Genomic DNA, 13583 nt, shown 5'->3' on the forward strand with positions numbered 1-13583 from the left:
AACTGCAGCGCTCTCGCCTCACACCTGGACAACAACACAGACAAGCAACAGAGGTTTCACTCCTGAAGATACTGTACCTCTACAAGCTTACAGTATCTGTTGCCAAATGTTCTATTGACTACATAAGGTTAGGTGTCAAAACACAACTAGACTAGATAAGGAAGATGGCTGCCTACCACACTTCATCATGCCCACTTCATAACACTTGCGTAGGCGGCAGGCCTGGCAGCTTTTACGGCGGTTCTTGTCGATAGTGCACTGGTTAGTTGCTGGACAAATGTAATCATTGTGGCCTAGATGAGATAGATGGAGACAGTCGGAGAAATTACATGGCTGCACTATTCATCATATCTGATCAACCTACAAGCAACCTTATTCAGCGTTCACCCCTAGGATTTCTTTAAGCAGCGATGGCCAAGTTAGCTTGGGGGGGTGAGGCCAATGGCACTGAGGCCCTCCTATTGGCCGCAGAGACAAAATGTTTCTGTTTTAAAGCTAGTTTCTTGCAATTCTAAACATTTTACCATGATTTATGCTGTGTTCTTATGCTATCTGAGTGACTAATACATAACAAAATCAATGGGGGCCCCATGCCATGACATTTAGGGAATTTTAGATTCTCCCTGACGGTCAAGGTTTTATTTTGGTGATTGTTAGTTCTCGAATATGATCTTATTTCTTTTTTAAATACAGTACCAGTCAAAAGTTTGGACACACCTACTCATTCAAGGGTTTTTCTTTATTTTTACTATTCTCTACATTGTAAAATAATATTGAAGACATCAAAACTATTAAATAGCACATGAAATGGAATCATTTAGTAACCCCCAAAAAATTTTTAACTACTCAAAATATATTTTTCAAAGTAGCCACCCTTTTCCTTGATGACAGCTTTGCACACTCTTGGCATTCTCTCAACCAGCTTTACCAACAGTGTTGAAGGAGTTCCCACATAAGCTCAGCATTTGTTGGCTTCTTTTCCGTCACTACGCAGTCGAACTCATCGCAAACCATCTCAATTGGGTTGAAGTCGGTTGATTGTGGGGGCCAGGTCATCTGATGCAGCACTCCATCACTCTACTTCTTGGTCAAGTAGCCCTTACACAGCCAGGAGATGTGTTGGGTCATTGTCCTGTTGAAAAACAAATGATAGTCCCACTAAGCACAAACCAGATGGGATGGCGTATCACTGCAGCATGCTGTGGTAGCCATGTTGGTTAAGTGCGCCTTGAATTCTAAATAAATCACAGACAGTGTCGCCAGCAAAGCACACCATCACACCTCCTCCTCTATGCTTCACGCTGGGAACCACACATGCAGGGATCATCCGTTCACCTACTCTGCGTCTCACAAAGACACGGCGGTTGGAACCAAAAATCTCAACTTTGGACTCATCGGATTAAAAGGACAGATTTCCACCAGTCTAATGTCCATTACTCGTGTTTCTTGGCCCAAGCAAGTCTCTTCTTATTGGTGTCCTTTTGTAGTGGTTTCTTTGCAGCAACTCGACCATGAAGGCCTGATTCACGCAGTCTCCACCGAACAGTTGATGTTGAGATGTGTCTGTTGCATTTATTTGGGCTACAATTTCTGAGGGCGAGGTAAATCTGGGACTTCCTTTCCCGTGCAGGTCCTCATGAGAGCCAGGTTCATCATAGCCCTTGATGGTTTTTGCGACTGCATATGGAAACTTTCAAAGTTGTTGACATTTTCCAGATTTTCCAGACTTCATGTCTTAAAGCAGCGGTCGCCAACCCTTTTTTGCACCATGGACCGGTCTCATATCGATAATATTTTTGACACAACCAGAATATCCATTAGGCCTATAAGTTATGTATAGCCGCTTTTTCATAACATTTTAGTTTAAATAGGTCTAATGTGATGATATTATAAAAACAAAGCTTATATTTTTCTCTAACAACCATATAATAAAAACATTGCAACTCACCATGTCACTGAATCAGTGGGAGCCCTGAGCTTGTTTCCAGGCAACAAGACGGCCCCGTTTAAGGGTGATGGGAGACAGTGATACCCGAATGGTGTTCCTTATGTCCAGTCTACTCCGTAACTAAGTTTTTGTTGACGTCATTGCGGAAAACCCTGCTTCGTAGAGATAGGATGTTGGAAATGGAAGCAACGTTTTCAGTGCTTTTGTGGCGATCTCTTGATATTCAGCCTCGATTTTAATCCAGAAGGTCGACAGAAATTAGGTTCTCAAACATACTTTTAAGGCCACCGTCATTTGCAACCTCAAGGAGTTGATCTTCCTGCACGGACGATTCACCTGGGACATTCACAAATGGGTCGTGGATCTTTTCCTTCACACTTCGTGGGTCTTTGGCGATTGGGAAGTAAAGCAGCCACGTTACCTGCCAATTTAAAGACCGTTGTCAATTCTTCCCTGAAGTGGCAGAATTAGTCCGTTTAGCAGGTTGAATATGTCGCACAGGTAAGCGAGTTTTGAGACCCTTCCTCGTCATTGAAATGTGCTGCCAGTGGTGACCTTTTCTGCAAGCGATCTTCACATACTACCCACCAGTGGGCGTGTGGAGCATGTGAGTCACCTGTCGCAATAAAGCCATATTTTAGGTAGGACTCAGCATATTTTCTATTGAACGAGGCTTTCTTTTTCTTTCGTAAAAAAATAATAATTACAGTCTCGGGTTCTGCTGTCTGCATTATCGACATGTCGTTGGGCCTTGTATCCCCCTTGTCCCTTCAGAAGAAGGGACGTTTGTTTGTTTATATTTCTGTCAGCTAACATAGCTAGTTAATACAAAATTGCCGGGCAACATAGCTCACGCAGACCATGATGAACTCGCGGCGCACGCATTACTGAAGTTCAAAATCTGTAAACTGTTGTGGGCGTGACATAAATATTAGAGTGGTGAGGAAAGGACCAACAGACTGCACAAAGTTCAATGTACTTACTGCACAAATAGCCTAAAATTGTATATAATTATTATTTAATTTGACCAATTAAAAAAAATATATATATATCCTTTCCGTGTGGCCCAGTCCGCGGCCCCAGTGGTTGGGGACCGCTGTCTGAAAGTAACGATTGACTGTCGTTTCTCTTTGCCTATTTGAGCTGTTCTTGCCATAATATTGACTTTGTCTTTTACAAAACAGGGCTATCTTCTGTATACCACCCCTACCTTGTCACAACACAACTGATTGGCACAAACGCATTATGGAAAGAAATTCCACAAATTCACTTTTACAAGGCACATCTGTGTATTGAAATGCATTCCAAGTGACTACCTCATGAAGCTGGTTGAGAGAATGAACACACCTAGTCATTCCACATTTTTGACTGGTACTGTAGCTCTATTATCTTTGCTACATACTTTATATCTGGTTCGAGTTGTTTTAAGTTTACACTGAAAACGTTTTTTTTAAACCAAATTATATTTATATATCACACATTTTTTGGGAGTGGCAGACCTTACAGGACACTGAGACAGAGGGTGGCCGCCATGACCACAGTCCCTAGGGTAGACATGGTAATGATCCCACACAGCTCCCCTGGTGGTCATACCTTGGATGCTCCTCTTGAAGAAGGCCTTGCAGCCCTCACAAGACCACACGCCGTAGTGGTAGCCCGAAGCGTAGTCATGACACACGGCACAGAAGTGCATGTCTGCCTTCACCACCACACAGCTGGCTGAGGAGGAGTTCACTTCCTCTCCGTCCTCCAGTCTCTTCCCCAGCAGCTTGGTAGGGTGGAGGAGAGGGCTATGAGAAGGAACGTCAATCAATGTTTAACAAACTCCAAAATAGAAGCCTCAGTTTTGTTAAGAGGCTGTCTGTCTCCTATTGTTTACCCATCTGAGATGTTATAGGAGACAAGAAAAGGTCAAATAAGACAGGTGTGTACATTAAAAGATACAAAAGGAGGGTGTGTCAGATGTTGAAGGCTTGTAGCTACCTGCTGGGGCTGAGGCCGTGGGGTTTAGGCTCCACCCAGGGGGTGTGGGGGTTATGCTCACTGTACACCAGGGGCTGGGGGCAGTGCAGGGTCAGCGAGGGCATGTTGTGCTGGCCGTGGCCATGGTTGGGCCAGAAGAGAGAGGGACTGAGGGGTGGACATAGAGAAGGGCTGTCGGAGATAGGTGGTCTGCTGTAGCCGAGCATAGAGGGGTTGTAGAAGGCTAGGGGTCCGTGGCTGTGACTGTAATCATGGCTGTTGTCTGTGTAGGGAGAGGGGATGCAGAATGTGCGGCTCTCCATGCCGCTCGGAGGGCTGTAGAGGGCAGGTAGGAGTCCCGGGGAGCTCCCCCTCTCTTGGACCTTGCTGGAGCCCACATCCTGGAGCTGGAGCAGGGAAGAAATGTCTGTCCCACTTTCAGGAGAACATGCCATGCTGGGGATAACGTTGGGCTGACGTTGTGCCTGCTGCTGTCGTCTATTGCCTTCCTCACCGGGACCAGTCAGTGAGAAGTCCTACTGCAGCATGGAGGGTTGGATGGAGAAAGTGTATGCAGAGTCACATTCAAATACCACATAGATATTCTCAAGTGCACACAAAGTCACTCAACAAAATAATGTTGTACATACTCAACAAAAACTATATGATCATATTTGTTTATTTGAGGAAAGATCATTGTTTGCATTGCTCAGAGTTAGAACAGTTTCAATTGCCAATCCTGAGTGGTAAATAGTTGTAATATATCTTGCTCACATTGAGCCTGTAAAAGGACAGATGCAACAGGAAATAATTTATTTAATGGTCTCAAACCTGGTCTCAAACCTTGTCTAGACTACCAGTTACTTTTACTGTTGCCACTCGAGGTAACTTGTAGAGACTTCAGAGGAACACTCCTTCTTCTAACAATAGTGTAATTAAGTCAAGATGGAAGAGGGAAACGTGAATACTCAAATCCAAATTACAGAACATGTTGTACAGAAAGAAAAATGTGCACCTACATCAGACTGATAACAAGCCTGATCAGATGAAACACATGAAAAAGAAATAGGTGCAACATTAAGTAACATGGTATATTAAAATTGTTACAATCTTCCTTGGGAAAAGTGTGGTTTGTTATGTGTATAGGTAGATGTGTTCTGTACATATGGTATGTACTGGACGTGTAGGCCTGTCACGTTCTGACCTTAGTTCTTTTGTTATGTCTTTGTTTTAGTATGGTCATGGCGTGAGTTGGGTGGGTTGTCTACGTTCCTTTTGGGGATTTCTGTGTTTGGCCTGGTATGGTTCTCAATCAGAGGCAGCTGTCAATCGTTGTCCCTGATTGAGAACCATACTTAGGTAGCCTGGTTCCACTTTTGAGTTGTGGTTGATTATTTTCCGTGTCAGTGTTTGTGCCACACGGGACTGTTTAGTTTGTTTCGGTATTTCACGTTGTTATTTTGTAGTTTAGTGTTCATGTAAATAAAGTATCGATATGGACACTTACAACACTGCGCATTGGTCCGATCCTTGCTACTCCTCCTCAGAAGAGGAAGAGGAAAGCCGTTACAGGGCCTTACGTAAGGCTGTACATATAGTGCCTTCAGAAAGTATTCATATCCCTTGACTTCATCCACATTTTGTTGTGTTACAGCCTGAATTCAAAATGGATTAAACAGATGTATTTACACACAATAGCACAGAGACAAAATGAAAACAAGTTTTTCATTTTTTTTCCAAATGAATTGAAAATTAAATACAGCATTTAGGTATTTAATTTACATAAGTATTCACACCCAAGTCAATACATATTAGAAATCATCTTTGGCAGTGATTACAGCTGAGTCTTTCTGGGTAAGTCTCTGAAAGCTTTGCACACCTGGTCTGTACAATATGTATCCATTATTCTTCTCAAAATTCTTCAAGCTCTATCGAATTGATCATTGCTAGACAACCATTTTCAATATTAAACTGGATTCCTTTAGGATTTTGCCTGTCCTTCGCTCCATTCGAAGTATTTTTTATCCTGGAAAACTCCCCAGCCCTTAACGATTACAAGCATACCCATAACAAGATGCAGCCACCACGATGCTTGAAAATAGAGTGGTACTCAGTAATGTGTTGTTTTGGATTCGCTCCAAACAACACTTTTAATCAGGACAAAAAGTTAATTGCTTTGCCACATTTTTTTTGCCGTATTAATTTGCAAACAGGATGCATGTTTTGTAATATTTTTATTCTGTACAAGCTTGCTTCATTTCACTCTGTCAATTAGGTTAGCACTGTGGAGTAACTACAATGTTGTTGATCCATCCTTAGTTTTCTCCTATCAAAACCATTAAACTCTGTAACCATTTTAAAGTCACCATTGGCCTTATGGTGAAATACCTGAGCGGTTTCCTTCCTCCCCTGCAACTGAGTTAGTAAGGACACCTGTATCTTTGCAGTGACTGGGTATATCGACACACCATCCATAGTGTAATGAATAACTTCATGCTCAAAGGGCTATTCAATGTCTGTTATTTTACCCATCTACCAATGGGTTTATCTTTGTGAGACATTGGAAAACCTCCATGTTCTTTGTGGTTGAATCAGTGTTTGGAATTCACTGCTCGACTGAGGGATCTTACAGATAGTTGTATGTGTGGGGTGCAGAGTGAGTCCATGTGACTTATCATGTGAATTGTTAAGCAAATGTTTACTCCTGAACTTATTTTGGCTTGCCATAACAAAGGGGTTGAATACTTTGACTCAAGACATTTCAGCTTTTCAATTAAAATTCATTTGTAAAAAGTTCTAGAAACATAATTCCACTTTGACATTATGGGGTATTGTGTGTAGGCCAAAAATCTCAATTTAATCCATTTTAAATTCAGGCTGTAATACAACATAATGTGGAAAAAGTCCATGCTTGTAAATACTTTCTGAAGGCACTGTAGGCTGTGACAAACAGGCCATCAGCACGTTAATCAGTGTCAGAGTGGATAACACAGGTACCAACTGCACAGCTACCAACAGCACAGGCCGAGGGCTGAGGACAGACATTGGTTAGGTTTCCATTTCCATTCACACAAAAACAGGCCCACACATGAATTCAGAGTAAAGATGTCCATTCCAGCACATGCCCAGGAAACTCACCCAATCAAAGTATTTCACCTGAAGTTGCTGAGGGTCAATTCCTATTTAGGTCAGTTCCATACTTATAGCTTGATCTAAAACCATCCAATCAAGCCTGGGTGGGATAACTCTTAAATCTCTTAAATGTAAAGGCAAAAACTTAGTATATTTGGAAAGAAGACATCTGGGAGATTGTGAGGAAATTATCAGAAGATAGATAGGAGTTACATAGTTCAGAATACACAAGATCAAACGCACACAAAATAACATTTTTTTTGTTTTTTAAAATTTGAAAGTAATCTGTCATTGACAAGCTATAAGTGAATTATTGATGACTAGAGTTGGAAACTGAACAAAATCAGCAAAAAAAAGGGATTGATTGACTTAACAACTAGAAATGGGCAGATGTTTTAGTAAGTTGTGTCAGGTGTGGTCACGGTACATTTCCAAGTCTATAGTATAGTCAATAGTTCGCATTACGCATAAAAGGTTCTAGGCCTTGCTTTGTCCTACCCAGGTCAACTGCATATCCCTGGAAAGCTTATCTCATTGGCTACAAGAGACTGTCAAGGTGCCATAGTAGCCAATCCCGTGTAATGTAAGCAGACATCATATTTTTCATGCGCAAAGATAAATGTTGCTATTAAGTCATACATCATAATTGACAATAGGCTAGATGTGTTCCTACCAACCAAAGGATGAATTTGATACCTCCTATGTAGCTATAGCTCAAACACAGACCAAATCGAAGCTTACCTTGTAAGATGTTTGCTATTTGGTGAAAACGTTGTCTAAAATAAACATTTTGACTCTCGGGCTGGTGATCAATAATGGTTGTTCACAGTCAGACAAATAAGATATCCTCATGATCTGTGGAGTCCCGGCTTTCTGTGTGAATCAACATATTCTGTGTTTATTTCCTTTATGTCTCACAACGTTAACCGGAATATAGGTAGCAGCCGTCTTGAAAGGATGTCGTTGGCTTGGCCTCCCTTTATACATTCGTATGCCCATTTTTGGTAGTAAGTCACATAAAATATTTGAAGGCCTAATCAATAGCCAAGATACTCAGCTTTCCGCAGACATCCTGCTTTTGCAGATATGGGCTACCGTTCTTGTTACAGAATAAGTTGAATAAAATAATTCTAATAAGTTCCTCAAATATGGGGACTTTACATTTAATTAACTATAGCCCATACTACACTTTTGTATTTCACATCATCACAAACCTCAACATGAGACCAAGCCTGTGGAACTCAACATTCAGATGTAGGGAAAATGTTGTTTATTTATACTCATCTTAAATAATATATCATACAGTTTGAATATTAAATCAATATTAAATTAGAAGGTAAGACAAAAATATTCCAACAAATTTCTTCCCCAAAATCTCAAATACATATGTTTTAATTAACATACAGAACATATAAGAATGGACTGAGTCACTTACGTTTACATGCTGAGGATATGGATACTATTGACAGTCTGAACGGCCCGATGTTTTGTCAAATGCTGGCAATCCAGTGGTGTGGTCTTTGGACAGACAGTCTAGTTGTTGAACCTGCAGCCTGGCAGAGGTCCATAGTAAACCCAGCACTGCATCACATGTCAAAGGTCATGGTGCCAGCTCTGTTAATAAGACTATATACTTGGAAGATGGAATGTTCTTACCAAGAGAGAACACCATGCCAGGCCTGGGATAACTATAGATTTAACTATACTTTCTGGAAAGGAAAAAACTATTGGGGGTGACTAAAACTATTTGAATACATATCCCAAATATAACAACTTTTTAAAACTATTTGAATACAGATCCCAGGAAGTGACTACTTTTCAGAAACTTTTGGATTGGCTGCCTTCAACTAATGGCAGGGCTGTATCTAGAAATGCATGTTGAAGATAGAAATAGAATTAAAATAGAGAACACAATCTTCTATACGATTCCAATCTATCTGACAGTCATATTTGATCAATACATTTCTAGCTGAACATTCTGCAGAAAAAACGAAAAGCAAAAACGACTACATTGGTTCACTAATACAGGACTAGTAAAGGCTCAGGGCCCAGTTGTATAAAACATTGTATGTTAATTCCCCCCTGTTATTTTCCTTTAAAGTTTCCTTAACTTTAAGTCAGTTGCACCAAACATTTTAAGTCGAATTTCTTCCTTAAATGAAGTGAAAAAGTTAGTGCCGATGAGGTCCCTTAAGTGCTTCATTCAGTATGGATAAAATTATTCCTTTAGGTAAAACACTTAAGGGAACTTCTTGACGCTACCCATCCATGTAGCGGGATAATTGTCATCAACAACCGCTGAATTGCATAGCACCACATTCAAATAATATTACTACAAATATTTATATTCATGAAATCACAAGTGCAATATTGCAAAACACAGCTTAGCCTTTTGTTAATTCACCTGTCGTCTCAGATTTAGAAAATATGCTTTACAATGAAAGCAATCCAAGCGTTTGTGTACGTTTATCGATCGCTCGGCAAAACATTATGTACACTTAGCATCAAGTAGCTTGGTCATGAAAATCAGAAAAGCAATCAAATTAATAGTTTACATTTGACGAACTTTGGATGTTTTCACTCACGAGACTCCTACAATAAATGTTCCTTTTGTTCCATAAAGATTATTTTTATATCCAAAATACCTCCGTTTGTTTGGAGCGTTATGTTCAGAAATCCAAAGGAAAGAGCAGTCACGACAATGCAGACGAAAATTCCAAATAATATCCGTAATGTCCACAGAAACATGTCAAACGCTTTTTATAATCAATCCTCAGGTTGTTTATAAATTATATAATCGATAATATATCTACCGCAACTGTTTTTATCAGTAGGAGAGGGAGAGGCAATGGCTGCCCAAACTCTGTTGCGCGAGCAAAACTCATGCGAACACCTGACGCAATGCTATCTTTCTCGCTAATTTTTCAAAATAAAAGCCTGAAACAATGTCTAAAGACTGTTGGCACCTTGAGGAAGCGATAGGAAAATGAATCTGGTTGATATCCCTTTAAATGGAGCTATGGAACATGGAGCTTTCAAAATAGAAGCCACTTCCTGGTTTGATTTTCCTCAGGTTGCGCCTGCAATATTAGTTCTGTTATACTCACAGACAATATTTTGACAGTTTTGGAAACTTTTGTGTTTTCTATCCTAATCTGTCAATTATATGCATATTCTAGCATCTGGTCCTGAGAAATAGACTGTTTACTTTGGAAAAGTTATTTTTCCAAACATAAAAATAGTGCCCCCTAGCTTCAAGAGGTTAACCTCTTAAGATGTTTTATGCAACAGGCCAAGTGCACTACTTTTGTGAGAGAGAGAAAAAATCCCCCCCAAAACATTGCAAACAGCAAGTTGGATGCTTAGCAAAAACAACTTCAAACTCCTGACCGTCTGGAGGTAAGTGTTCTTGTTTCAAACACACTACACCCTTCAAACTTAACTCTGGACCTCAAAGTCAGTTCCACTGCATTTTTCATTGTTTCCCTCTAATCAGGGACTGATTCAGACCTGGGACACCATGTGTGTGCAACTAATTATCAGGTAGAACAGAAAACTAGCAGGCTCTGGACCTCATAGGGAAAGTTGAATACCCCTGCACTATACCATCTTTAAAGGGATAATTTACTCTGAATACCGACTAAGATAATTGACTCTTGACAGCCCCATCCTGTTAAGGGAATTTTTATCAATGATGACTAATTATGTATACATTTCAATCAGGACTGACTAATCAGAATACTATTATGTTACTGTATATGTATGAATTTTCTTTTTAATTTTAGTACTGAATATAATGTGTGCAAATATAATCAAGAATTAGAACAATGACTGTCTGTACCATGGTAGAAATGAATGAACTTATAGACAGACTGGCTCGAAGGCTTATCTACACCAGCTGGCCTAGGCTCGGTCATATATCATCTTAATAGGGAGAGACGATGTGAGAACCATACAGCCAATTGTACTAGAGCGGAGATGACACGGGCTGGTACTAAAACTAATGATGTAATTTTCAGTTTATAACCTGTGGTAAAATGTGTAAGGAGCAGTACTCTCGTGAATAAAAGCTGCTGGTTGACTTTAAGACTGGGCTCTGTCCATTTTATACAAATAAGGGTCATACAAATCCTTATGAATTGACAGAGTGTTTGATTTTAATTGGGTATTAAAACAGAGGAATTTAATTCCTGTAACACATCCCCATTCAAAGGATGCCTGGGAAGGGGGAAGAGAGTTATCTAGCAGCTACCAATCACCCAAACCACAAGCAATGATTTGGACAAAGCACGATTCATAAAGGTCAATTGAGCGTTGTATTTGGTTGAAGCTCTGGATGATTCACAGACATATTCTCTCTGTCACATTTTCATAACACTTCCCAGAAGGCATAGAGTACAACTACAGCTCGCAGCCCGGGAGATGCCTACGGATCTCGATTCGCTCATCGCCTTGACCATCTGGATCGATGGGCGACTATGGGAACGTAGGAGGTAGAGGAGGTCTGATTCAGGTCCCACTCGCTCGCCCAAGGATCCAGGAAGTCCCCGGCATCTACGTTCCCAAGAGAATCCGAGGTTACCCGAGTTCCCATGAGAGCCGATGAAACTCGGCAGAGCTAGATTGTCTCCAGCCGAAAGTTTACGCAGACTTAACACTAAGAGTTGTCTGTAATGCGGGACTACCGGTCCTTAAGTGTTTAACTGTCCATTAAAAGATCATGCTCATCAGTAGGTCAAAATCCAGTCAAGATCTCTCCGGGTACTTATTGACTCTGGAGCCGATGAGAGTTTCATGGACACCATCCTGGTGTCAGAGCTGGGCATCCCCACTCAGCCCCTCTCCACTCCCATGGACAGAGCGCTGGATGGGTGCTCTATAGGCAGAGTCACCCACAATACTACTCACCCCTCCTGTAAATGTAATAGAACTCACCCCGGGAAGATACGGTTAGTTGAAAATGTACAAATCAATTAAAGTGACCGGGAGATACCAGCAGTTCAATCCGGATAAGAGAAAACAAACGAACTGCATTTTATCCCCCAGAGAGACCGTCCTGGCTCAGACGTTGCTCAGTTCTTTGAGAAAAGTGTGCACTTCTCCCGGTGTGTTGAAGAGATGGCTTCGGCGTTTGTACTGAACTTTCATCCGCGCAGGGTGGATGAGGTAGCCGGTGATGTTCTTCTCCTTCAGTGCTTTGGCAGCAGGTCTGAACTGCTTGCGGCGTCTGGCGAGATCCGCGCTCATATCTGGAAAAAGGCTGACCCTCTTTCCATCGATGGTGATGTCCCCTTTGGCTCTTGCGAGTTGCAGTATCTTCTCTCTGTCTTGGAAACGGAGGAACCTGATCAGGACGGCTCGTGGGGGCTCATCTGGCCGGGGTTTCGGCGCTGATGTTCTGTGGGCGCATTCAATTTCCAGCGGCTTGGTGAAGTTGATTATGCCTAGGACCTCCGGGATCCATTGAGTGAAGAAACGGACCGGGTCACGGCCCTCGCTGTCCTCTTTCAATCCCACCACACGGATATTAATACGTCTACTCTGGTTCTCCATCTGATCTACCTTGTTTTTGAGGTAGGCATTGTCCTTTTGCAGTTGTATCAAGACCTGGTCATGTCTAGCGATGGTATCTTCAACTGTGCTAATGCGCAACTCTGCCTCAGTCGTTCTCAAAAGGAGATCATTCTTGGAGGATTTCAGGTCGTCAATGGAAGAATGCTCCCCTGTGTTTTCTGTTTGTCTGTTGCCATTTCGTCTTGTGTCGTCAAGCCTACCAGCGTGTTTTTTTCTGGTACTCCTGATCTCTCTAGTCCCTGTTTTCTAGTTCTTCCGGTTTTTACCAGTCTGCCTGCCCTGCCCCCGAGCCTGCCTGCTGTACTGTACCGTACTGACTCTGCCCTGGATTACTGACCTCTGCCTGCCCTTGACCTGTTGTTTGCCTGCCCCGTTTTGTCAAGAAACCACTCTGATTCGAACTGTCTGCATCTGGGTCTTATCTTGAGTACTGATAGTTTTTGCTTTGTCATCATGCGGTATTGTGTGTAGATTGATGAGGGGGGAAAACGAATGAATCAATTTTAGAAAAAGACTGTAATGTAACAAAATGTGGAAAAAGTCAAGGGGTCTGAGTACTTTTCGAATGCACTGTAAAATATTGAAAATGCCCACGCTACACATGTCTATATTGGCCCGCTAACACAGGACTAGTAAAGGTCCAGTGCACTACTTTTGTGATTTTTTTTTAAATGTAATGCATTTTGTGTTTACCAGCATTTGTAATTTGAGTTTGATAATTATCTGTACAAAACAGTTCATCTGATAATTGTGGAATATGAAAATACTTGCTTGATATGATTTCCAGTTTCTTGAAATACTTTGCAAACACATGTGAATACCAAAATGGTCTATTCATTCCTTTTACATTTTAGTAAATGTAGTGAGTGCATACATTTTCATACTTTTTCATACGGGTCCCCCATGGGAGTCGAACCCACAACCCTGTCACGATCCCTCTGGAACTTTCATTGCGCACACCTGGCCC

General features: G+C 41.4%; 1 protein-coding gene across 1 annotated transcript in view; it reads right to left on the bottom strand.

Moving 5' to 3' along the window:
* The window catches only part of LOC118362590 (estrogen receptor beta), a 31510-nt gene that overhangs the window by 7693 nt on the left and 10234 nt on the right, over positions 1-13583 (bottom strand). The window contains 4 exon segments of the mRNA XM_035743026.2: positions 1-24; positions 177-293; positions 3542-3738; positions 3932-4446. Of these exon segments, the coding sequence (XP_035598919.2) occupies positions 1-24; positions 177-293; positions 3542-3738; positions 3932-4446 (853 nt within the window).

Source organism: Oncorhynchus keta, chromosome 29, assembly GCF_023373465.1.
Source record: "Oncorhynchus keta strain PuntledgeMale-10-30-2019 chromosome 29, Oket_V2, whole genome shotgun sequence".
Classification (NCBI taxonomy): Eukaryota; Metazoa; Chordata; class Actinopteri; order Salmoniformes; family Salmonidae; genus Oncorhynchus; species Oncorhynchus keta.